A 26775-nucleotide genomic window follows, 5' to 3' on the forward strand; every position below is an offset into this window, starting at 1 on the left:
CACGAACACACTGGAATTGGAATATGATTCCTCTGGGCTTCAGTACGGATGTGGCCAAGGCAACTCACCTGCCCCTCCCGGAGGATGTTCCTGAGCAGCGGCAGGTGCTCTGGAGTAAGGTCCCGCAGTGATCTGATGCCCCGGCGATGGCAGATGGCAATCAGGTACAGGTCATCTAGCTGCACAGAGATCGGCACGGGTAAACCAGGCTCAGCAGGGGACAGAGCCAGGGGAGGCTGCCAGTCCTGGAATTCTGCAGGGAAGCCAGGAAGTACCCACCCCCAGGCCTGCTGGAGCACCAGCCACAGGCGATCCCGGGGAGCCCACGGGAGGACCAATCCCTGGGCAGTGGGGGCCTCCACATGCCTGGGATGAGTGGGACAGTCTAAGGATAGAACTTCTGTTTATTCTTCCTGCTAAAGAGTACCATATAGGAATATTTATATACTCACAGAGCTGACGAGGGGGTGGGAAGAGAAGGTTCAAAGAAGTGCCAAGGACAACTTTCCCTCCAAGACTTTAAAATCTAATAGCATATAGGTGAGTAACTACTACAAGACACAAAGTGATAAAAGTACAGGAGGAAGAAGGCAAGACTAGCTAGGGTGATCCAGACATGCTTCCTGGAAGAGGAGGTAGGGGACCCAGGTCCTAAAGAAGGGGTAGCATTTAGAGGAAGAGCATTCAGGTTAGAAGGAACAGTGACAGCAAAGGCTCAGAGACAAGAAAGTATACAGCATGTGAGGGGCAGAGTAAGTAATTCGATTTGTCTGGAGTCCAGTGTAGGGGAAGGATGTAGAACGATTTGAAAGGTGGAAAGGGGCCCCGGGGCCAGCTCAGCAATGAGCACCACCAGAGCGCTTAACCTTTTCCTCTCTTCCCCTAACGCACAGGGCTCACAGGCCAACCCTTCCGGCTGTCCTTCCTGAAAACAGCGCCTGGCCGAAAACCTGGAGGTCACAACAGTGTAAAGAACCAAAGTCAACAAGATCTTGTGCCAGAGAGCAAATAAACTCTTCTTCTGCCCAGAAAACCTTCCCGCCCTCCCTGCTCACCCACACTGGCCCTGGCCGACTATCACATCCATGTGCGAGGCAGGCCCCAGACACCAGGGCTCCAAGGAGCAAGACGCAGGAGGAAGCCGGCAGCACTCAGCCAGGCAGCGTGAGCTGCTACATCCCTCAAGGACATAATCTGGGGACCATGAGTCACCAACCAAATCCCCAAGGGCCCCAGTTTGAAAACTGAGAAGACGGTTTTCCATATGGTGCCTGGTGTCCAACTGTGCCCCTTCAGGCCAACAGAGTCTCTTCCTACCACATTCTTCTCTGCACGAGTTCCAACAATCCGGGCTCTCTGCCTCGGGCCGGCTACAGACCAGCCCCGTGGGAACCGCCCAGCAGCTGGCTGAGCTGTGCCTACCTAGGCTTCAGTTTTGCCCATTGGTCTCTCCCAGACTCTCCCTTCTCATGGCCTGTGCCCAGGACATTTGCTCTGTCCCTCGTGAGGAGCCCAAGAGAAGCAGGAAACAGAACTGCTTGAACTCGGGGTGTACATGTGCCTGTCAGTGTCTCCAGCTGTTCTTATATGTCACTGTCACAGACTCTCAAATAACAGTGGCATTTGTTTTAGATGATGTCTGCTGACAAATCACAAATGTGGCATTAAATCACACCTCTCTGCTCCACTGGCAGGGAAAGAAACCCATTCTGTGATAGGCAGACGTGAGCCCAGATTTTCTGCAGGCAGCCCAAGGGCCCCCGGCCCAGAGAAATGGCATGAAGAAAGCCAGACAAGGAGCTGGCAAGGGTCTCAGGCTGGTATCCCTCAAGCTGGCCCATCGGCCACTTCGGGCAGGCAGTCACCACTGATCTCTTTTTACAAGGCAGGACAGCAGAGTCAAAGGAACGGCTTCCTGGCAAGGGGCACGGTGGAGAATGGCCGGAGGGCCATCTTTCCACCTCTGGAGCGACCCAGAGGAAGAGTTTCTTGGTCTGAGCCCTTTAGATCAAAGAACCTACATTATATGAGCGGAAAGTGCATGTTGTGTCCATAGAAACACACCCTATATACTTATATACACAACGTGCAGAGACGATACCTGGAAGGAGAGACAAAGACATAATCTCTTTTGAGAAACAGTCCCTTCTGGGGAACGGAAGTGGAAGAATGTGGGGTGAGGGAACTTGCTTTCACCGCACTATTTATTCTATTCTGCACTTTTACCTCGTGCATGTCTTAACTAGACCTTAAAAAAAAAAAAAAAAAGCAAATAAAAGAGAATATACAAGTGATCTCTTAAAAGAACTGAGGAAGGGATATTATAAACTCCAGGGAGGCAAGATTCTCTAACAGACATTAGGCATTTGATAAATCTTGTGGAATGGATAGATGGGTGGATGGATGGACATACGGACAAAGTCTCTTTAATCCTGGGCCAGCAGCTGGGAGGCGAGGAGATTCCTGGGTGGCTAGGAAGGCTCCTTAGGGCAAATATGCCGGGTTCCTCTCTCCTCAACCCTCCTCTAGTACAAGGACAAAGAAGTCCAGGCCCGGTCTGTCTCGCCTGCTGGCCACGCTGCCACATTCTAAGGGAGCAGTCAATTTCAGTGTTCTGTCACAAGCCAAGGATTTGAGACAACGAAATATGGCACCACTAAGAGACAAGTGCTAATTAAGGAAAGGTTAAGAACAATTGCACCTGTATGACCATTAAGGGAAACGTGACATTTAAGCTGGCCTATTCACAACCCTCAAGGGCAAGTCGCCCCAGCCCTGTGGCTGGGAGCCCAGTGCAGCTACTGAAGACTTTTCTGTCTTAAAGGGAACGGAGAGACAGGGCAGTTCCACCGGCAGGCCCAGCAGGATGCCTGCCAGCACAAGGTCAAAAGGACAATGGATTTTCATTCTCAGGGCCCTGGGCTCAAGTGTGTTCAAGGGCTTCTTGAATGGAGATGCAGGAGTCAATCTTTTGCTGTCGCCGCCTGGCCCTCAGACCACCACCTCCTACGAGTCACAAGCTCCTTAGTCTTCAAAGATCTCGTGAGGCAGAAGTTCCTTCCACCTCACATCCCATCTCCCGTGACCCAGTCTGTGACCCGGGGCCTCCAGGCACGGGGCTGCCCAAGGGGACAGACAGGGGGTTTGCAGAGCTGCACTCCTGCTCTGTGGCCTTGTCCCTGCTCCCAGACGACTCCAGGGCCAGACCTGGCTTCTTCCCTCAAGGCCTGAGGCGGAGATAAGCTGAAGGGCAGGGGGTAGGGGCGTGGACACAGGAACCCCTGCAGCCTCTCTCCGCCACAACACCCTACTAGTGGACGGTTATCTCCTTCCGTCTCACTTGCCTCACACAAATCATCACTCAGTGCTACAACTTCTGAAAATCCCTTCAGATTCTCTACCACCCCTCAGGCCAAGTTCAGTAACTCCCAGGAGCTGCTCTTAAGAGGCAGCTGGCACTCACTTGCCCGTGTACCTCTGAGCTGAAGTCCTGTCCCTTTACCCCAACCGCAGGCCCTCGCCCCCCTTTTCTGGGTAGTGAAGAAGTAGCATTGTAGATCTAGAAATCACCAAATCAAAACCAAGTAAACTGCGGGTGAGCCCAGTTTAGGACCCAAAGGCAGGCCATGACTGAGAAAGCGGGAGGGAAGGTGTGCGTGGGGAGGTGACTGACCGGACTCTAGAACGCCACCTGTGTGAGGAGCCCAGGAACCAGAAGGGTCCACCGGAGGGCAGCGCGGCAAACCCACGCTCGGGTGACTCAAAGATCTAAACCAGAAGAGAGAGTTTACCTCCTCTCCACTTCCTACCCAGCAATCCCGCGTCTGGCTTCCTTGGCCTCACCATGGCCCCTGGCCCGCCACAGGCTGAGCCCGGCCCAGGTCCACGTTCCAGTCCGTGACGTGAACAGCCCTTCCTGCAACACGGTTCTCTGCCTGCTGCTGATGCCAGGGGTATCCAGTCTACCCAAAGAGGTGGTGGTCCATTGCAGCTTTGGTGGTGGGCTGGGGTGGCAGTGAGGAAGGGAGGCGAAAAAGAGAGAGACGAAAAAGAGAGAGACGGAGGCTACGGAGAACCGGACAGAGAGGGTGAGTGACGTCAGCTCACCCTGGAAACCTGCTCCTTGGGACAGTGGAAGCGAGGGGCACGGAGAGCAGGAAACAGCTGAGAGGCCCGAGTGGAAGCCTGGGCCACTGGAAGACCCCTCTTGCTCTCGGGCGGTGGAGGGGACCCTTTGCGTTGGTTGCCATGGCTCCTTCCTATCAGTGCTTCAGGTCTTAGGCCTGCCTGGATCTGCTGGTATGCAGGGGCATGGAAAGAATGTAAACAGTCCTCTTCAGGGCTCCAGGTGCTCCTGGAAGGGAGGGTGGCAGCTGAGCCACTTGGCTGGTTAAAGAATGGCCGTATGCTTATGGGCGCAAACATCATGCCATTCTTTCCCCCCTGCGTGGGAGGACAGCCAGAGAGAACTTCAAGTGGACACATTAAGGTGTGAACGTTTGTGCACAGCTTGGGTTTCTGTTGTTGGTTAATTAAAATCGGCTTAGAGAGAGGAACCAAGGTGAGAAAGAAGGGCAGGACTAAGGAGGCCCAACAACCTAGAGCAAGTACTGGGAGACCAGAGAGCCCCAGCAAGAAAGCTGTTACCTGCTGTTGGTTCCACTTGAGATCGGGGATGAGGACAAAGCCATCAGAGGGATCTGGGTTCTCAAAAACAATCCGGTCAGCTTCAGCCTTCTTATCGAGAATGTTGTACACCCACTGGAAGGAGGGGGAGGGGGGGTCACATAGCTACTCACAACCTCTGGGGAAACACCACAGACCAGGCTAGCTAAGCTCTCCGACCCCTCCAGGAAGGACAGCCAAGCCATATAGGGTCACTGAGCTCAGGGGGTCTACACTCAGGCTGCCTTGTCCCCACCGATCTGCTCTTGGGGGTCCAGAAGAGACTTCCCCTCTCCCACCACAGCCATCCCCTCAGGGGCCACTGCAGCTCGGATGGGGCCGTTTCTTTGGGTCCTTCCTGCGTTTAGGCCATGTACATGCTCTGCCGTGGCCTCGCCGGCCTGTGTGCATCCATCCCCGCTCCTGCCCGCGGGACTCGCGAACAGCGGTCTCCGTGGGCCCCTTCCCACTTTCTTCATGACCACAGACAAAGACAGGGTGGGACTTCCTTCTGCGGAGGGAGCCAGCTGCACACCAGGCCTAGACATGGATGTGTATGGGTTTCCCACCCTGCTGGGTGGGACTCTCATTTGTGGTGGGATTGGCGCCTCTGCCCACCTGCAGCCACAGCGGCTTCCGCTGACACGGCCCTTGTGTGACAACACAGAATAGGCACAGCTGGGAGACAGCAATTACACGGACCTTTCCTGTCAAGCCAGGGCCTCCAGCCCCTCTCAGACCCTTTTACCGGCTGCTGGCAGTCTTCAGAGGACCCTTCCTTGAGTACTGTGTGGATCCCGAGGATGTCGTTTTACCTTTAGGGTCCTGGTGGCCTCTGTGAAGAAGCCAGCCTGCAGGGGGGTTAAGAGAAGAAAGCCCCTGTTCTCACGGGGCTCACAGAGACCTCCTCTCTTCACTTCCCCAGAGCTCTGAGTCAACTCCCAGCTTGAAATCCGAGACAGAAGGCTGCTGCAGAGCCAGACAGAGGGCAGCGGCTGGGCCTGTGCCTGGGAAGGGCCTTCCGGCTCACCGAGGGGGTGGATCGTGAGGCCCGGGCACGGACACGGCCAGGCCGGCGGAGGGCTCCTCTGCCCGCTCCCGGGAGTTCTAGAACAAGCGTGTCCGCGAAGGCCAGGGGGCCGTGGGAGCTGATCTGCTGAGTCCACATCCCCACTCTCGGCCGGTGCGGCCAAGGTCAAACGCGACCGTCTGAGACGGAGAGAGCAGAGGGTACCTGCCTGGGGGTATCTGGGGTTCCCAGACCCCTGGTAAGGCCAACAGGTCGGTCACCATGTGGCCCGCCCACTACAAAAGAGGGGCCTTCCCGCCACTTCCTGGGAGCGGACTGGAGCACAGCCAGCAATGGCTGCCCCACGCAGCCCCGGGGTCTCCCACGGACGCATTTCCTCTCCTGCTGGAAGTCTCGCTGGGAACGTGCTGCGGCAGAAAAAAAAGCCAGCCGGAACGTGACCCAAAGTGCCCCAATGGTAAAGGTGAGGGAGGTGAAAGATGACACTCTGTGGAGAGCCCTGGAGCAGCCTCCCTGGGGCCTGGGCTGTCTTTTGCCCCCAGATAAGCAGCCCCCTCAGACTGGAAAGTTGTGTAGTCGTAGACAGAGAACAAACTGGTCCTGGTGTCCTCTCCTGCCTCCTCACTAACTAGCTGACACCTTGGGCAAAGTGGTGTACTCTCTGAGCCTCAGTTTCCCCCTGAGAGGGGACTGGAGTCTCCCCCTCTGAGACGATACCTGCACGGCACAGAGTGGTGAGGAGTGAAAAGTGACTGACAGCGCCTGGCACAGAGGAGGCCCCATAAAGGCAGAGGAAAGTGCTCAGAAAGCTCCAGCAAGAGGGGGCGTTGAGCCGCAGCCTCGTGGCGATGACAACAGGCGCTCTGCCGGAGGCCGCTGCACCGAGAGCAGAGGCCTGGTGGTGGTGAGCAGCCCTCCCACGTGCGGGCCCTGTTCTCAGGGCCTCCCAGGGACTACCGCGCGCAGCAACCCGGTCAAGCTGGTGTCGCTGTCGTCCTCACGTTGTAAGGAAAAAGCAAGCATGAGGAAGTCCAACCAATTCCAACCGAGTCTGGCCCCACACCTCCGGCTTCAGGTCACGGGAGCAGGCCTCTGGGAGAGCAGGGGCGGGGGTTGTGAATCCACGTGAAGTCCCAGGCCAGCAGCCCAGCTGAGAAAGGGAGGGGGCCAGGGAACAGAATTCACACAAATCATGGTGGGGGGGGGGGGAGGGGAGGGGCAGGGCCTGTAACGGGGAGCGAGCCCATCAGGATGCAAGCCCGGGGGACTCAGCCACCCCCGGCTTCTGGCAGGCACCTGGCATAGCTTCCTTGCGGCAGGTGACACCGGCAAGTCTCCCCTGGGATACCTCACTCCCTGTTCGCTCTCCTCCTGCTTTTCTGCTCGCCCCCCTGCTAGCCGCTCTCCTCCGGCCACCCCTCACCTGTCCACACCTCCGCTGTATCAGCACTGCCCTCCCCTGACCTCCCCTGTCCTCGGAATGGGACCTGCGTGTGCACAACGGCAGCTACCGTCCTGGTGCCCAGTCTGTGCTGGAACCAACAGCGGGGACGTGATCTGTGGTGCCCCTCTCAATCCCCACTGGGACCCCACTTGCATTTTCCAGGCGAAGAAATGGGGTCAGAATGGCAGGACACTCACACTGCTCGGAGATGGCAGAATGGGAATCCAAACCCTGGACGGACACTGACCTCAACCTGACGACTCACAGACCAACACTTTTAGCCTGATGGTCTCTAACGCTCGGGATCCAGATGTCAGATGGCAGTACTTTTCTCTTTTCCTTTCTTTCTTTCCTTTCATTCACTTATTAATGTTTATTTCTTTTTGAGGGGGGAGGGGGAGAGGGGCAGAGACAGAGGGAGACACAGAATTCGAAGCAGGCTCCAGTCTCTGAGCTGAACCCACGAACTGTGAGATCATGACCCGAGGCGAAGTTGGATGCTTAACTGACTGAGTCACCCAGACGCCCCTGATGGCATTATATACTGAGGAGTTACAAGAACCTCAAATCTGAGGAGCCAAATAGGGTGGTCGGCCGGCAGCATGGGCACCGGGGTGACACTGACGGGCTGTGAATCTCGTCTCCAAATTGCTGCTGAGTAGAGTCAATGAGGGAATGCACAGAGAAAGCTGAAACAGTCCCGGGCACCTGGTGAGCGCTCCCAAGTCCCAAACTCAACTGTTTCCGACATAAACCCTCTCCGCTGCCCACAACCCCTGTCCTGGTTAGTGACCCCGCTACCTATCCATGCTCCATCCAAGCTGGACCTGGAGCCACCCCCAGACTCTGCTCGCCTCTCGAATCCGCCAGCTTCGAGCCCTACTTCTCAAATCACTGCCGAAGCCTTCCCCACTGTCTCGGCCTGGGCCAGGACCCACGCTGGTCTTTAGAGCCCTCCACACTCACCAAACTCGAGCAGTTCTTTAAATCTCGTGGAACCCATATACTTAAACCCGTCTAGGGGGACCCTCATTGCCTGTGGCAACTGTTCTCAAATCTGATGATCATTAGAAACATATTTTTTAAAAATACAGATTTCCCGGGGTGCCCGGGTGGCTCAGTGGGTTGACTGTCCCACTCCTGATTTCGGCTCCAGTCATGATCCCATGGTTCGTGGGCTGGAGCCCCGTGTCGGGCTCTGCTCTGACAGCGTGAAGGCTGCTTGAGATTCTCTCTCTCTCCCTCTTTCTCTGCCCCTCCCCTGTTTGTCCACATGCTCTATCTCTTTCTCTCTCTCTCTCTCTCTCAAAATAAATAAATAAACCTTAAAAAAAAATACAGATTTTCCATGGGACGCCTGGATGGCTTAGTCGGTTAAACATCGACTTCGGCTCAGGTCATGATCTCATGGTTTGTGAGTTGGAGCCCTGCATCACATCCGTGATGTCAACACGGAGCCCACTTCAGATCCTCTGTCCCCCTCTCTCTCTGCCCCTTCCCTGCTCATTCTCTCCTGCAAAATAAAAGAAATAAATACAGATTTCCCAGCTCCACTCCCTGAACATCCTGATTCAGTAGACATGGAGTAGGGCCCCATGCTCTGTATTTTAAAAAATCTCCCCAGGCAATCCTGATGATCAGCCAGGTTTGGGAGCTCCTGGTGTCCTGACAGGTGCACACGCCTGCTTCTGGCCCCTGCCCGTCTGCTCCTGGTTTGTCCTGCTGACCCTCCAGCTCTCGGGGCCTATCTTTGTTCTTCCCTCTGCCTGGAATGCCCTTCTCTGCCTTGTCCACTTGGCAAACTTCCATCTGTCCCTTAAGACCCAACTGGAGGATCCCTTCCTCTGTAAAGCCCCCCACTGTCCAGGCTGATCACCTCCCTTTGTGTCACCACTGAACCTTGGATACAAACCACCCGCGGGGGAGTACTTATCCCATTGTACTGTGCCGGTCAGACTCCATGTCTGTCTTCCCCACAAGACTCTGGGGGCATTACAAGTGTTCACCCTGGTGACCCTCCAGAGCCTAGTACATGGCCTGGTACACAGTAGGTGCACAATTAATACAATGAGTGTTGCAGTTGAGCTGAGTGCTTTGTAAACCTACTAGAAACGGTCAAGAAAGGATACACGAATACTTGCGTCAAACAGAACTTGGCCGAGTAGTAGGAGAATCTGGCTGTATTATTTTCCAAGAGGAAGTACACGGCAGTGGATAAGACAGTACACATACAAGTCACACCGACTTTAAGAGCATCCTCCTTTGGATCCCATATTTGTGCAACTGGTGCCACAGAACATATATTCCAGGAGATCCCTCTGGGACCCTGAATGGCAGCAGCCATCTAGCAAGATGCAGACATATCTCCTTTCCATGTAGAAGACTGAGCAAGTATAGGGACTTAAAAAAAAAAAAAATCACGCCAGCTTGAGCCAGAGGAACCTAGTGCAAATGTGGCACAGGGGGACGAGGACTCCCAGTCAGCGGGGTCTTCCCAAGTAGGAAAGCGGGCTGTCGCCCCACACGGCCTCCTGCACACCTGCCAACCACCCTTTCCTTACTTCTCCCATGTATAACTGACTTGGCGGGGCCCTTGGCCCCCACAGCCAAGGGCCCCCTCCCTTCTTCTGGTCCGGGAGACATGGCAATGAGTGCCCTGTGTCTGACCACCCCCAAAAGCCACAACCTGGATCTTGGGCAGAGTGGCTGAGAAACGCTCAAAGAGAACAAGGGTGAATGATGAAGAGACAGAGATGGTGAGAGCCAGCAAGTGAGCAAGGAAACGCCTCATCCATCATATTTAAGGCTGAGCATTCACTTGGGGCCGACTGCAGGCGCAGGCTCTGGTTGGCACTGGGCCTCGGCCCATCAAGAACTCGGGATCTCTTCGCTAAATGGCCTTGCATCTGGTCTAGTGGCTGAAGACACCGCCAAACCTCACATTAGCCTTTGGGAGAGGAGGCCCTGTGCTAAGCCACCAGGCACATCAGGACCCTGCTCTCTGGGGAACGAAAGCAAGGGGAACGAGTGAATGAAGTTTTTAACTCTGGGACTCGACTCCCAGAGGCGGGTTTGCACAGGCAGAACCAGGAATAAAAAGTCTGGAACGGGGTGGGGTGGCTACCCTGGCGTCAGTCTTGACCCATTCATAGACCCAGGTGAGGGCACAGTCATTCTGAGACAGTATCAGCGCTGAGGCAGATACAAATTCTCCAAAGGCCTGGGCTGCTCTGAGAGTCCCACAGAGCCTCAGCGGCACGCCCAGGACCAGGGTCGAGCCTCTGGCCATCCTGGATAAAACAGCGGCCACCCCAGTCCAGCATTTCCCATGCTACTCACCCAGGTTGCTTTTCCCCACAGCACTCTCACCCTCTCCCATCCTGTGCAGTTACTTACAAATCCATGCGTTCACTCCTGCACAAGGAGGGGCCAGGGGTTCCACAGTGCTGCTTGTGCTACCCCAAACCTGTGGAACTGTGCTGGCCCTGCCAGATCCTCGAGACAGAGACTCCGGCCACAGGGAGCACTCTGTGTCCGCACCCCCTGGGGCCAGTCTGAGGCGCGGCGGCCAGTCACCTGGATGCTGAGGCTCTGGGACTCCAGGTGGGGCAAGGTGACGTTCTTGTAATCGGCCCCCGTCTCTCGGACCAGGTGGAGGTCCTGGCGCAGGTACTTTTCTAGGTGCTTCTCTGTGGCAGGGTAAACCACGGTTGTCTTTACATCTGTAATGACAAACACAGCCCGGGACTCCAAAGTTAGGTGCACGCTCTGCACAGTCCTGTCACACTGTGGTCCCCAGCACAGAGAGGTGACCCCCACCCCCATCTCTGATTCCCCAACGAAAGGAGCTGAAGGCTAAGAGGTTATAGTCACCCGGGACCCATGAGGTGCCTCACGCCAATAAATTCATAAGTTGAATCACACTCAGCATCTGGGAGTCACAGGGTTTTTTTTCACTGATGATGGGTCGCTGGGCCCCTCACCACCCTTCCCCACTCTGTTTTCTAGGCACAGGAATGAAAGGTTTCTGACTCTTGTCACATAGCAAATTTCTTGGTATGTGGCTTTCTAGACCCAAAGCTGAAGATCTGACTTAAAGCTAAGTAGCCTTCCCTCATGCAAAGCAGAGCAGCAGAGCAGCAGAGCACCATGGTTAAAGGCGTGGACTCCGGAGCTGGACTGAGTTCAAGTCCTGGCTCTGCCTGTTCCTTCCTCGGGACCCTGACCCTGGTCCAGTTATTTAACCTTCCCAAGCCCCTACTCCCCCATCTGTCAATGGAGGATAATAATAGCTCCTATGTCACAGAGTTGGGAGGATTAAACAAGTTAATACCTGTGAAGCACTTAGAACACTGTCTGACACAAAGCAAATACTACGTAAGTGCTGGCTATTTTTAATCAGCCTTTCTCAACCCTGGCACGGTCCATATTTTGGACAGATAATTCTTGTCATATGGGGACTGTCCTGTATGCTACAGGACGGTTACCAGAACAGCAGATTTCTACCAGGATGTTAGTAAAATCCTGTCTCCAGCTAGGACAGCCAAAAACGTCTCCAGACATTGCCAAATGCCCCCTGGGGGATGAAATTGCCCCCAGTTGAGAACTGCTGTTTTCATCAGCAGGAAGTCTTATAGTTTTCCTAAACAGACACTAGGCTAGGGTTCTAGTCCAACACCACCTGGCTTTGGTTAAATCCTTTTCCCTACTTCTAATAACATCTGCTACAACTGTTATCATTTATACATAGTGCTTCCACATAGATCTTAAGGGCAGGAGAGGAAAATGGTGTTCTAAAATCAGGAGACATTTCTAATATGAACGACCCAATGTTAATACCCTCAATGGGGAAAAACTGAGAGCTTTCCCCCTAAGGTCAGGAACAAGACTGGGATGTCCACTCTCGCCACTGTTATTCAACATAGTATTGGAAGTCTTAGCTTCTGTAGTCAGACAACACAAAGCAATAAAAGGCATCCAAATCAGCCAGGAGGAGGTCAAACTTTCACTCTTCGCAGATGACATGATACTCTATAAGGAAAACCCAAAAGATTCCACCAAAAAACTGCTAGAACTGATTCATGAATTCGGCAAAGTTGCAGGATATAAAATCAATGCACAGAAATCAGATGCATTCCTATACACCAACAATGAAGCAGCAGAAAGAGAAATCAAGGAATCGATCCCATTTACAATTGCACCAAAAACCATAAAATACCTAGGAATAAATCTAAACAAAGAGGTGAAACATCTATACACTGAAAACTATAGAAAGCTTATGAAAGAAACTGAAGATGACACAAAAAAAATGGAAAAAGATTCCATGCTCCTGGATAGGAAGAACAAATATTGTTAAAATGTCGACACTACCCAAAGCAATCTACATATTCAATGCAATCCCTATCAAAATAACACCAGCATTCTTCACAGAGCTAGAACAAACAATCCTAAAATTTGTATGGAACCAGAAAAGACCCCGAATAGCCAAAGCAATCTTGAAAAACAAAACCAAAGCAGGAGGCATCACAATCCCAGACTTCAAGCTATACTGCAAAGCTGTAATCATCAAGACAGTATGGTACTGGCATAGGAACAGACACTCAGATCAATGGAACAGAATAGAGAACCCAGAAATGGACCCACAAACGTATGGCCAACTAATCTTTGACAAAGCAGGAAAGAATATCCAATGGAATCAAGACAGTCTCTTCAGCAAGTGGTGCTGGGAAAATTGGACAGTGACATGCAGAAGAATGAACCTGGACCGCTTTCTTACACCATACGCAAAAAGAAACTCAAAATGGGTGAAAGCCATTCTGTCAATGTACGACAGGAAGTCATCAAAATCCTCGAGGAGAAAGCAGGAAAAAAACCTCTTTGATCTTGGCCGCAGCAACTTCTTACTCAACATGTCCCTGGAGGCAAGGGAAACCAAAGCAAAAATGAACTATTGGGACCTTATCAAAATAAAAACCTTCTGCACAGCGAAGGAAACAATCAGCAAAACTAAAAGGCAACCGACAGAATGGGAGAAGATATTTGCAAATGACATATCAGATAAAGGGTTAGTATCTAAAATCTATAAAAAAAACCTATCAAACTCAACACCCAAAAAAAACAATCCAGTGAAGAAATGGGCAAAAGACATGAATAGACACTTCTCCAAGGAAGACATCCAGATGGCCAACCGACACAGGAAAAAATGCTCAACATCACTCATCATCAGGGAAATACAAATCAAAACCACAATGAGATACCACCTCACACCTGTCAGAATGGCTAACATTCACAACTCAGGCAACAACAGATGTTGGCGAGGATGCGGAGAAAGAGGATCTTTTGCATTGTTGGTGGGAATGCAAGCTGGTGCAGCCACTCTGGAAAACAGTATGGAGGTTCCTCAAATAACGAAAAATAGAACTACCTTATGACCCAGCAACTGCAGTACTAGGCATTTATCCACGGGATACAGGTGTGCTGGTTTGAAGGGACACATGCACCCCCATGTTTATAGCAGCACTATCAACAATAGCCAAGTATGGAAAGAGCCCAAATGTCCATCGACAGATGAATGGATAAAGAAGATGTGGTGTATATATATATGTATACATATATATGTACATATGTATATATATGTACATATATATGTACATATGTATATATACATATATGTATATACATACAGATGTATATGTACGTATATGTATACACATATATATACATATACATATATTCATATATGCATCTGTACATATACACATACATATACATGTATACATACATACATATATATATGTACACAATGGAGTATTACTCGACAATCAAAAAGAATGAAATCTTGCCATTTGCAACTACGTGGATGGAACTGGAGGGTGTGATGCTAAGTGAAATTAATCAGAGAAAAACAAAAATCATATGACTCCACTCATATGAGGACTTTAAGAGACAAAACAGATGAACATAAGGGAAGGGAAACAAAAATAATATAAAAACAGGGAGGGGGACAAAACAGAAGAGACTCATAAATATGGAGAACAAACTGAGGGTTACTGGAGGGGTTGTGAGAGGGGGGATGGGCTAAATGGGTAAGGGGCACTAAGGAATCTGCTCCTGAAATCATCGTTGTACTATATGCTAACTAATTTGGATGTAAATTTAAAAAAATAAAAAATAAAATTAAAAAAAAAAAACAAATTCAGGATGTTTCTCAACAGACCCATGTCCTGCCCGACTCTCTTACTCTCGATTCAGAGTGCTCGCCCAGGGTAACCTGAGGGAAGCCCAGCAGGCACACTTTAAAACTCCAGAAATTCCCGCACGCACCTACACTTTCGTACGTGGTCTGAGGACGTAGGCAATTTGAATCCCTGTTTCACAGGTGAGTGGGTTCACAGGAGTCAGGACTTCTGCCTCGAGATGTGGCAGAGGCAACGCCAAACGTGAGGTTTCCTTACCCTAAAAGCTGGTGCTCTTCAAACACCTGCCTGCTGGCCGCATATTATTCCAACAGTCCAGTGGGGACAGACCGAGGTGCTAACCCAGCACACAAGTTCCAGTGAGCATCAAACACCAGTCCTTCAGCTCTGGGAGGCACAGCAGCTCAGCGCAAAGACACAGGCTCTGGACCTGAGTTGACACCACACTCCCCCCCCCCCCCCCCCCCCCCCCACCGCTTACAGACAGCCCGACCTTGGGTGTGTTATTTAACCTCTCGGGGCTCCAGTTTCCTCATCTGTTAAAGACTGGCCACAAAATCTGCCCTTAGAGTTGCTGTCAACATTAAACGAAACATGTCATGTGGACCAGTGGGGGGCACCACATCCCCTCCACTTCCTGGGAATCTCTGGATCTGACCCTGAAATGGAGGCACAAAGGCCTCCTCACAACCCTCGAGGTGGCAGCAAAAGTACTTCCTCACTCCCAAAACCCTCTAATGGCCCTGGGCGAAAGGCCAGAGGTCAAGTACACCAGGTCCCAAGAGATAAGAAACTTCCAGAGATAGACCCAATGGCATTGCCTTGACCCTTGCAGTGTGCTCCAGGAAAATCCCTTATCCAAGAGTAGCTTTGCAGAGAAGAACGGAGATTCTAGCACCAGTCGGCCTGGGTTCAAATACTGGCTCTGCACTTAGCTGTGTAACCGGGCGCGGGTGACCTACTGTATAGGGTGGTTATGAGAACTCAGTGAGCAGTAGGTGGGAAGCATTCAGCAGGTGCCCACCCCCACCCCCATGCCCCCTGCACAGAGAAGTTCTCTCCCAGGCTAGCTCTCACTGTTGCTGTGTTTGCTGTTACTTTGGTAGCCTGGGCTGGGCGGCGGGGAGAAAAGCCGTGAGTGGAGGAGCTCCCTCCGTATGGGAGGGCCGGATGGAGACAAAGGCCACACTCACGTTGGAGAACAGCCCGCCCTGCTGGCAATGACCACCGAGCCCCGGCCTCACAGCCTGGGGCTCCCTGGCTGTTTCAGATCAGAAAGCCGCTGGGCCCAGGAGCGCGCCCCTGTCTGCCAAGGCTTGTCAGAGACCGCCCCAGCCACCCAGGGTGCTGGGAAGCGGGCGCCTCTCCAGGCCAGCCCCCTCCCGCCTTCCCCTTCCTCCCGCCTTCCCCTTCTGCGACAGGGAAAACAGAAAAAGGCATTTTCCAGCTCCTTACTTCCTGCCATCTTTCTTCCTTTTCTGAGAAACTCCTGCTTGGATGTGGATGCAGAAGCCCCACTGCTGGACCCTGGACCCCCTCAGAGCTAGTCACTCTTGGGGGCCAGGCCTCTGTCAGGCCACCACCAGCAGCCCCGGGCAGGAGTGGGCTGGCTTCACGTGCTGTTGACAGGGGCGGGGGCTGCCCCCCCTTCAAACCTGGACCGTTCCCCTGGGTTCCCAGCACTGTCTACACAGCCCTCAGCCACCCTGCTCTAGCCCTTTCTCCATCCTCATTCACCACCATCACCCCCTCGATGTCTCCGCCCCGGCCACACAGACCTCTTCACAGTTCCGCTAAGTCACATCCCATCTCTAGGCCTCTGACCAGCTGCTCTCACCTAAGTCAAGGTTGGAGTTCTCCACCAGCCCTGCTGAAGGAGCGCCCCTTACCTCATCCCTGTCTATCTCACCGATGGCTTGCTTTTTCCTCACTCCTTACCACCTGACAGTACAGTACAGATTTATTGTCTGATTCTCCCATTAGAATGCAGCTTCCAGGAGGACAGGGGTTTTTGCCTACCTTTAAAAATTGTTTTAATCATTTTATCCCCAGCACCAGGAATAGCACTTGGCCTGCAGGAGGCACTCAACGAAGACTGAACAAGTGGACAAATGAATCTAGCCTTTTAGGCTTAAGCCCCAGGAAGGGCATTTTTGAGCCAAATGGATTAAAACTTCTCTGATAAAAATCAGTATGCTTTCCAATGCTAAGTTTTTTTATTGGCAAGCAAAAGTAAACTTTGGTGTCTATCTAAATGCCAAATCGAGACGTTGACCTGCAAGTGAACTTCATGAGGATTTTGGTCAAGTGTCAGTGCCCAATAAATGCTCAAACCACCAGGTGAAAATATGTTGGGGAACAGGATGTCCACACACAGTCTCAAAGTATCTTCCTGTAGATTACTTATTAATGACAAAGGGCCCAGGTGCTCAGAGTTAACATCACTCCTAACAGGACACACTGCCATCAGGAGCCTCCTGAGGGATGTGCCGTGGTATTCTGGCCAAAAATGCATGCTCCGAATCGGACCATGAGGAAAAATTAGCCCACCCTAATCCAGGGACATTCTACAAAACAAGTGGCTTGATAACTCTTCAAAAGGGTCAAAGAGAAAATAAAGGAAGGCAGAAAGGCTGTTCCGGATTAAAGGACACTAGAGACTGGACCGGATCCTGGATGGGGGAGAGGTGTCCTGCTGGAAAGATGGTATTGGAACAAGCGGTAAAATTTCATAATGGTGTCTACGTTGCAAACTAGCTTGGTATACATGGGAGATTTCCTAAAATTGACCACTTTACTCTGGTTCCTAGGAAACATACACTGAGGTGCTTAGCAAGGAAGGTTACAATGTCTGCAACTTACTTTTCAGTAATAACAAGAGTGAGCAAAATATCATATAGGTACATACAGAGAGAGAAAAGGCAAAAGTGGTAAGATGTTAGCAATAAGGCTTTTACAAGGGAGTTCTTTGCACTATTCTTACAACTCTTCTGTAGGGTTGATTTTTTTTTTTTTTTTTTCAAAATAAAAAGTAAAAAAAAAAAAAGTGTCAATATCCTCTGGACCCTCAGCGCTAATTGCGAAAAGACATACCAGGCGCTGTTCTAAGCCCTATACGTGCATTAACTCATTCACTCCTCACAACCAGTGTGAGGTGGGTGTTATTAGGGTCCCCACTTGACACAGAAAGAAATGGGTGCCCTCGATCCCACAGCTCCATCTGGCTCGGGACTGGGCTTCAGCTGTGGCATCATGGTGCCAACCCCGTAGGTCAACACATGAGGCCTGAGCACCTTCCTGGTGCCCTCTGCCAACCTCCGCTTAGCAAACTGACTACCCAGGGTAAGCATTCCTGGCACGTCCCCACCCAGCGTTCCCCTGTGGCTAGAGAAACAACAAGGAGGCCCCCACCCAATCCTGCCCTCCTACTGGTATTCTTAAAATAACAGCTTGGAACAATTTCGAACCCCCTCAAAACCCATCTCTCGATAATGTTCATAGTACAGCGGACCCCTGAACAACACAGGTTTGAGCTGCATGGGTTCACTTAGCGATTTTTTTCCCCAATAAATACAATAGAGTATCTCTTCCTTATGGTTTTAACACCATTTTCTTTTCTCTAGCTTACTTCACTGTAAGAACACAGTACAGAATACATACAACACACAAAATATGTGTTCATCAACTGCTTCTACCATAGGCAAAGCTTCCGGTCAACAGCAGGTTATTAACTTTGGGGACAGCTCAAAGTTGTATGTGGATTTTCAGCTGCATGAACAGTTAAGTTTGGGGGGAGTAGTTAAGTTTTCAGGGAGTTTTAGCCGGGAGTTAATTTAGAGGGGAGTGGATTTTCAGCTGCACGGGGGACTGACACCCCTAACCCCCGCACCGTTCAAGGGACAATTGTACGTTAAGAGGACTTCCCTGATACTCCTTATGAAACCACTCCACCTATTGTGCTTTTTCAAACTTTGCTTTTATTTTTAATTCAAGGCATGCTGGCACACAGGTTAGTCACATGAAGCCAGAAGTTTCCTGCTTTTCCCCACACACCACTTTCAATTCTTCTTGCCGTTTCTTTGCTCATGTACTTCCACGGTTTTAATTACAGATATTTTTCTATCTTGTTCCCCCTTGACTTCTCACTTTTACTATTACTTATTAACTTCCCATTACAGAGGTAAGGATTTAGCTTTTTTACCAGCTATCAAAAGCATGTGTGCATGTGGGGACCCTCCCTGCATACTCTTTTCTCTCTTACCCCCTAATCTCACAATACAACTATTGTACAATTTTGGAGAAGTCAAAATAAAATGGTAACACTACCATGATGCTATAAATGCTTTCACTGCTGAATACTACGACTAGTTTTCCTTTTCAGCACAACTTTGGCTATGTGTAGTTAGTCGTTACTCTTTTATCTGCTCACTTTTCTATTAACTTGTCACTAATTCATCCCTACATCCACTTCCGTTTATAGAAATCTCTTTTAAGTTTATTTGAGAGGGGTGGGGCGAGAGAGACTCCCAAGCAGGCTCTGAACCATCAGCGTGTAGAGACTGACGTGGGGCTCCGTCTCACAAACTGTGAGATCTTGACCCGAGCCGAAATCAAGAGTCGGACACTTAACTGACTGAGCCACCCAGGTGCCCCTATATAAATCTCTTAATGTTCAAACCCAGAAGAACACAAGCAATGTGTCCTCCCGGAGCCTCTGACCCACTCCAGCAGGTGTCTGTGAGGAGCTATGCCCGGGGGCTCGATGCACCACCATCTGGCAGCCGTCTCCCCTTCTCTCTGCTGCTGGACGTTTTGCTTCCTGGATCCCCACTGTCTTCCTCTTTCCTGTTTGCATCTTTATTTTGCTAAAGCAGTGGTTCCCAAACTGCACTGTGCACCAGAACCACCTGACTGAGGACATCTGGGGTGGGCCAAGATGCCTTTTTTAAGAAGTTGCCAGGTGCAGCCACTGCCACTGGTCCTGGTTCCGGGACCACACATTAAGGACCACAACACTAAGGCACAAAGTCAAGTTGCTTCCAGAGCTGTGGAACAAGCGAGATACATTTAGAGACTTGGAACATCTGAAAATGTCTGTGTCCTATTGTCACAATTAAGAGTTTGGTGAAAGGGGCACCTGGGTGGCTCAGTCGGTTGAGCGTCCGACTTCGGCTCGGGTCATGATCTCACAGTCTGAGTTTGAGCCCTGCATCAGGCTGTGTGCTGACAGCTCAGAGCCTAGAGCCTGGAGCCTGTTTCGGATTCTGTGTCTCCCTCTCTCTCTGACCCTTCCCCGTTCATGCTCTGTCTCTGTCTCAAAAATAAATAAACGTAAAAAAAAAAAAAAAATTAAAAAAAAAAAGTTTGGCAAAGAATTCTATGATGCAAAGCAGTGACCCTCAAAATATGAAAGCTCCACGATTTTCTAGATTGCGATGATGCTGTTGAGAAGTTTGAGGTCTTTCTGATCCCCATTCCTTTGTACTGACCCGTTTTCTTGTTGTCCTCGATGTCCCAACCGTGTTGATGGGTCTCTGAGTGGTTTCTATTCATCCCCTGATCTGGGTAAATGGACTTTGAATCTCGAAAATCCCGTTCTTCAGTCCTGGAAAACCTCTTATTTCTCTGATTATTTTCTCCCCCATTTTCCCCACCCTGTCTTTCTAGAATGCCTATCTGAATATTTAATATTTAGCTTTTTAGATCCATCTTCCGCTTTGCTTTTCTCTCCCATTTTCCAATCTGTGTCTTTTTTTTTTTTTTTTTTTTTTTTTGAGCAGCAGGCAAAAGTTTATTAGAGCATAAGATCAGAAAGTAAGAACAGTAGGAAAGCTCTCTCTACAGAGGGGATGTTAGAGAGTGAATGCCCTCTGTGTCTTACCACTCTAATTTTAAGGAAGTTTTAACTTCTTGTATTGAAATTTTCAGTTCTACTGTGCATTTAATTTCCAAGAGCTTCTTAAAAAAACTCCTTGTTGATGGTATCTTATTCTTATGCCTTTGATATATCATTTGTCTCGGACGTTAACGACATTTTTTGCAAATTTCTTCTCCCCACATAGTTTCGGTTTCTTCCGAGTTCTTTTCTTTTCCTTCCTCTCTTTTTCAACTGACACTTTCCTCAAGTCTGGTCACCCTTGCCTGTCCACTCACTCATATTGGAGGGCCGAACACTACAAAGCTGATGGGAAGCTCTGTGGACATACGTGTGTTCACCTGAAGCTTCATTTTAGGATGGTCAGGCTATGCCCTTGCATGACGGAATCCCCAAAGGTTTGTCTTCTCTCTTGCGCTGGTCAGATTCTCCACACGTGACTCTTCCAATCTCGTACATGGAGTACAAGCCTGGCTGACAGCATTCTGAGTGACATGAAGAAGCAGCTGGTGGGCAGGGGGAGTGGGCACTAACACTGAATAGGTAAGCTTCCACTTAAGCCTCTACATTTCAGTACCCTGAGCCCCCCTCAACTGCACTGAGAACCTCCAGACCTTGTTTGAACCTCTGTAGACGCTGGATCTCTGGGAGGGGCCGTTACCAGTTGGGTGAAGTGGGACAGAATTTATGGGACCTGCTGGCTCAGGTTTCCCTCTCCCACATCCGTGAGGTCAGTCACTCCTCCTGTCACTTCCTAGGTTTGTCTCCTCTTCCTTCTCTAGTCGCTGCAGGATAACTTTTTGTAAGGCAATTTCTTTAATGTCATTTCTAGTGAGGGTTTTAGAGGAAACAGGTGGGCAAAATGCCCTCTTGTAACTGGAAGCCCATGTCCCTGTCCTTCTGTCTCCCTTATAATGCTTTATTTATTTTTTTTATTTGTGTGTGTTGGTGGTGGGGGGGGTCGGCGGGAGGAACAGAGAGGAAGACAGAAAATCTTAAGCAGGCTCCGCACTGCGGAGCCCCACGTGAGGCTGGATCTCACAGTGCTGAAACCATGACCTGAACCAAAATCAAGAGTCAGACACTTAACTAACTGAGCTACCCAGGTGCCCCAGAGTGCTTTCTTATTATTTTTTAAATGTTTGTTTATTTTTGAGAGAGCACACGCGGGAGAAGGGCATAGAGAGGGACAGAGCATCTGAAGTGGGCTCTACACAGACAGCAGCAAGCCCGATGTGGAGCTTGAACTCACAGACCATGAGCTCAACAGACTGAGCCACTCAGGTACCCCGTAAGGCTTTATTACTATTATCTTTTAATGCTTATTTATTTTTGAGAGAGAGGGAGCAGGAGAGAGGCAGAGAGAAAGGGAGACAGAGAATCTGAAGCAGGCTCCATGCTGACAGCAGACAGCCCGATGCGGGACTCGAGCCCATAACTGTGAGATCATGACCCGAGCCAAAGTCTTGTGCTTAACTGACTGAGCCACCCAGGCACCCCCATAATGCTTTACTTTCAAAAATGCATTTTTGAAGTGTATGTGATGTACAATGTTCTATTAGTTTCAGGTGTACAATATATCAAATTTGACAATTCTTTTTTTTAATGTTGATTTATTTTTGAGAGAGAGAGAGAGAGAGCGCGCATGAGCGGGGGAGGGGCAGAGAGAGAGGGAGACACAGAATCCGAAGCAGGCTCCCTCCAGGCTCTGAGCTGTCAGCACACAGCCTGATGCAGGGCTCGAACTCACAAACTGTGAGATCATGACCTGAACCGAAGCCGGACGCTTAACCGACTCAGCTACCCAGGCGCCCCATCAAATTGGACAATTCTATAATATTACTCAGCACTCCCCAAGATACATGTAGTCACCATCTGTCACCATACCATGTGATCCAGGAATTCCACTACTGGGTATTTACCTAAGGAAAATGAAAATACTAATTCAAAAAGACATAGGCAGCCCTATGTTTATGGCAGCATTATTTACAAGAGCCAAAATCTGGAAGCAGCCCAAGTGTCCATCAATAGATTAATGGATAAAAAAGGGGTATATACATACACTGGAACATTACTCAGCCATTAAAAAAAAAAAAAAGAAATCTTGACATTTGTAACAACATGGATGGACCTAGAGTATATTATGCCAAATGAAATAAGTCACTTACAGAAAAACAAATACCATATAATTTTATTTTCATGTAGAATCTAAAAGCTAAAACAAATGAACAAAAAACCCGAAAGTCTGTTTCAGTTATAAAAAAAAAAAAAAAAGTCACGAAGAGGAAAGGTACAGCATCAAGGACATAGTCAATAATACGGTAGTAACACTGTTTAATACTTTCTTTTTCTTCTTAGCTGTTTATTACCACTTGACCTATTTGTTTATTTATGGTTCATCTCCTCCAACTGGACATAAGCTCCTTGAGAGCAGAGGCGTTGTTTTACATACTGTGTGTGCAGAGCCTAAAGCAGCACCTCATATGTATTAGGTCCTTACGATGCAGTTACAGAACAGAATATATATTATGCCATTTTACTTTTTAAAGAACGTGTGCATGCATAACTGCATACACATAAACACACACAGAAAAAAGCCTGAATTTCAGGACATGGTCCAAGATGTGGAACGGTTACCACTGGGTGGTGGAATTACACATAACTGTAATTTTTAAAATTAATTTGGGGGGGGGGAGATTTATTACATTTTCCAAAACAAATGTGGATCACTTATGTAACAAATACATTAAAAACTGAAAAATAAGCCCCTCCTTAAATAAGCCCCAGAGAGGTTAAGTGATTTGGCCAAGGCCACACAGCTAAGAAGGCGCAGAGCTGAGATGTGAACCCAAGCAGTCTGGCTCCTCTGTGCAACATTGCTTTCCCAGTGGCAGAGGGCCATTCCCTTTCAGACGTTTCCCTAAGAAGCCTGTCCTACCTCCGTGTTCTCCAAAAAGCAGCCCCATCAGATGGGAGAAACGTGATTAGTTCCAGTCCCTCCCAAAGACATGTAAACAGCTGTCAGCAAAACCAAAGGGCATAATAAGGTGCCAGAGAGATTGGGGCTGCAGACTGGGAGGTCTGGAAACACATCACAACGCACGGGACCAACAGCAGCACTGGTATCTGTCTGTCATGCTTCCTGGGGAGGGAGTGGGGCAGGGGCACAGATGCGGAGGTACTCGGGAAGTACTGATCGCCAGGGTACGCTGTGGCCAGACGCTGGGCGAGAACGGGCTCTGGTGGGGTGCACGGAGGGATGGAAGACGACCCCGCTCACACTAGGGGACAACGGCTGTTTCAGCTTATGTGCGTCGCGTCACCCCCCACTGCCCCCCACCAGATGACGGCGCTGGCTCTCAGGGAAGGAGGCCTGCGTGCGGTCCGAGCAGAGGGGCCTTGTGGTGGCACCGCAGCCCGTGCAGGGCTTGGGACGGCAGGGATGTTTTGGCATCTGCATCCCAGATGAATCACTGCCCTATACACGCATGTTCCTTCTCTCTGCAGCACAGGAGGGCAGGTCGCTGTGCTCCTGGCTAGGACAGCTCTGTGCTGTCGGAAAAGACCCCTAAGAGTGTCCTGAAAGGCCTTCTCCAATAAAGAAGCCCACCCCCTGTCCTCCGCCCAACTGCCTTCAGAGGCGGGGAGGCAGGGCTACGGAGAGGAAAAGAGCAGCTGCCTTTCTTGCTCTCTGCCAAAGCTGGCTTAGCCAAATCCCCAGGAAAACGCTGCTGCACATGAAACATGAAAATGCAAACCACAGACAGTCTGCTCTCCTTCCCATACACATGTTCAAACAAGACTGCTTTCCAGCCGTTACTGATGACTTCTACACGATGAGGTAATTCCTATGGCTCAGTCTGTGGCTTTTGCTCTCCTTTCATTATGATGAGCCAGTTTCAACTTATTTGACCCAGATGTGCCAGCTCGGGGGAGCCTGGAGAGAAGCAACAGCAAAGCAGGATCTGCGTGTGACACCCACCCCCACGTCCCCTTCCACCAGGGCCCGGGCAGAGCCACCCAGGTGATGGGCAGATGCCCAAAACTGGCGGGGCGCTCCATCAAAGAACGCTGGTGGAAAGGCCGGCAAGGGAGCGAGCCTGCAGGGTCTCCTGGGGACTTGTGTTATTTTCCCTCCTCCTGGGGATCTCCCCTGAGGTGTCCAGGGAGAGCAGGCTGGAGGCCGGAGAGGTGGTGGTCATTGTCCTGCACAAGCAGGCATGCTGCAAGTACTCCAGGGGAGGCCTGGAGAGACCCCCAGATAAAAAAAAAAAACGGGGTGAAGGGTGTGGGCAGGGTCCTGCAGGCAGCTCTGGCCACCCCACAGCAAACCTTCGAGCCGCTAATGACCTGTCTCAGTGAAAGCAGAGATGCTATTAGAAGCAGGGGAGAGGCAAATACTGATTTTTAGCCAGGCCCTGGATGTGACAGGCTCCTTCCCTCCTTCTCCTCAGTTCTCCAAGGCCCAGGAAGGACATATGACAGCCAGTGGCCCACAAGCAAATACAAGCAAATCCGGGGACTCTGAATGCCGCCCCAGGGCTGCCTGAGGTGGCCTTTGGCTACACGGTATCAGAGGTGGTCCTTTAGGAATGAGAAATGCTGCTACAGGATGGCTGTGGGACTTACTGCATTCCACAAAGTTCCATTTGAACAGAAGGACTGAGAACTGGTATCTAATGAGATAATGGAGCCACTGGTGGACAGTCCCACCATTAGGGCTGTGAGATCCCCCACGTTCCCACACACAGGAAGAAGCTATTCTGGGGATAAGCAGATCAGACTGCAAAAGCTACTGGACCAAACACTTGGGAGTTCCAAAACATGGCCCCTCTCTCAAATTCCTGTCTAAAGGCATTTCCTTATTCACTCTGAGAGGAGCACAGGTACCCAGTCTCAGGGCAACATCAATGGACACTGCCACAGTATGAGCGTTGGTGGGAAGGGAGAAAGCCCAAGGCACAGGATACATCCCCCATCGAGATGGGCCCAGGCTACCAGAATTCTAGGTTATCATTCACTGAGAAGTATGGATCAGAAGGGGACAACGGAACCAGGCTGCCGCAGGCCGGCAGCCACAGCTGGAGCCAAGCAATGAAGTGGAACCAGCTATCCTGTGGGTAATCCGCCTTCGCCCACTGGTCCTGAGTAAGCTGACTTTTCTGCTGACTTGAGCCTCAAGACTGCCACAGAGTCTTGGGAACTTGCCCCATCTGGGAGACAGAGAGAAAGAGAACACCACTAGTGCTGGTGACTGCATCTCAGTCGTTCAGGATCTACTCACTTCTACTCATTTCTGAATGACATGGCTTCTCCTGGATTCATGGAAGCCAGGTGTCTAAATGGAGAATTGAACAGAGGGAAGGGAGGAGACGGGGGCGCAGAGGAGGCAGTGTGCAAGAGTTCCCTGAGCTGAGGTGGCAGGGGAAGGAGAGAATGAGTCAATTAGACTGCCAAGGGAAAGGGAGAACCCAAGGTCTGGGTCAAGAATTTTACCCAGGCTGGGGTGCCTGCGTGGCTCAGTTGGTTAACTGTCCGACTTCGGCTCAGGTCATGACCTCATGGTTCATGAGTTCGAGCTCCACATCGGGCTCTGGGCTGACAGCTGGGTGGCTGAAGCCTGTTTCGGACTCTGTGTCTCCCTCTCTGCCCCTCCCTGGTTTGTGCTTTGTCTCTCTCTCAAAAATAAATAAACATTAAAAAAAATTTTTTTAAACGATTTTACCCAGGTGTAAGAAACCTTTCCATCTTGCCCATAACCAGTAAAGAAATCAAATTAGTAATCAAAAATCTCCCAAAAAACAAGAGTCCAGGGCCAGATGGTTTTCCAGGGGAATTCTACCAAACATTTAAGGAAGAGTTAACACCTATACTCTTGAAGCTGTTCCAAAAATAGAAATAGAAGGAAAACTTCCAAACTCTTTCTATGAAGCCAGTATTACCTTGATTCTAAAACCAGACAAACACCACTCTAAAAAGGAGAACTACAGACCAACTTCCACGGATGAAATAATCCTCAACAAGATATCAGCCAACTGGATCCAGCAATGCATTAAAAAAAATTATGCACCATGACCAAGTGGGATTTATACCTGGGATGCAGGGCTGGTTCAATATCTGCAAAACAATCAATGTGATTCATCCCATCAATAAAACAAAGGACAGGAACCACATGATCTTCTCAACAGATGCAGAGAAAGCATCTGACAAAATACAGCACCCTTTCTTACTAAAAAACCTCAAGAAAGTTGGGATAAAAGGATCATACCTCGAGATCACAAAAGCCATATATGAAAGACCCAATGCTAATATTATCTTCCATGGGGAAAAACTGAGAGCTTTCCCCCTAAGGTCAGGAACAAGACCGGGATGTCCACTCTCGCCACTGTTATTCAACATAGTATTGGAAGTCTTAGCCTCAGCCATCAGACAACACAAAGAAATAAAAGGCATCCAAATCAGCCAGGAGGAGGTCAAACTTTCACTCTTTGCAGATGACATGATACTCTATAAGGAAAACCCAAAAGATTCCACCAAAAAACTGCTAGAACTGATTCATGAATTC

At 50.1% G+C, this 26775-nt stretch overlaps 1 protein-coding gene across 2 annotated transcripts in view; it reads right to left on the reverse strand.

Annotated features, from left to right (window-relative positions):
- Window positions 1-26775, reverse strand: part of DCPS (decapping enzyme, scavenger) — a 45596-nt gene that overhangs the window by 2356 nt on the left and 16465 nt on the right. The window contains exons 3-5 of one of the 2 annotated variants that reach the window (XM_025928556.2): window positions 10716-10861; window positions 4648-4761; window positions 69-179 (exon numbers count right to left, since the gene is read on the reverse strand). In XM_025928556.2, coding sequence (XP_025784341.1) covers window positions 69-179; window positions 4648-4761; window positions 10716-10861 — 371 coding nt within the window. The remainder of the gene's footprint in view (window positions 1-68; window positions 180-4647; window positions 4762-10715; window positions 10862-26775) is intronic. The other variant, XM_086678732.1, reaches the window with a different exon arrangement.

Source organism: Puma concolor, chromosome D1 (assembly GCF_028749965.1).
Source record: "Puma concolor isolate L17-30 chromosome D1, mPumCon1.1.hap2, whole genome shotgun sequence".
Lineage (NCBI taxonomy): Eukaryota > Metazoa > Chordata > Mammalia > Carnivora > Felidae > Puma > Puma concolor.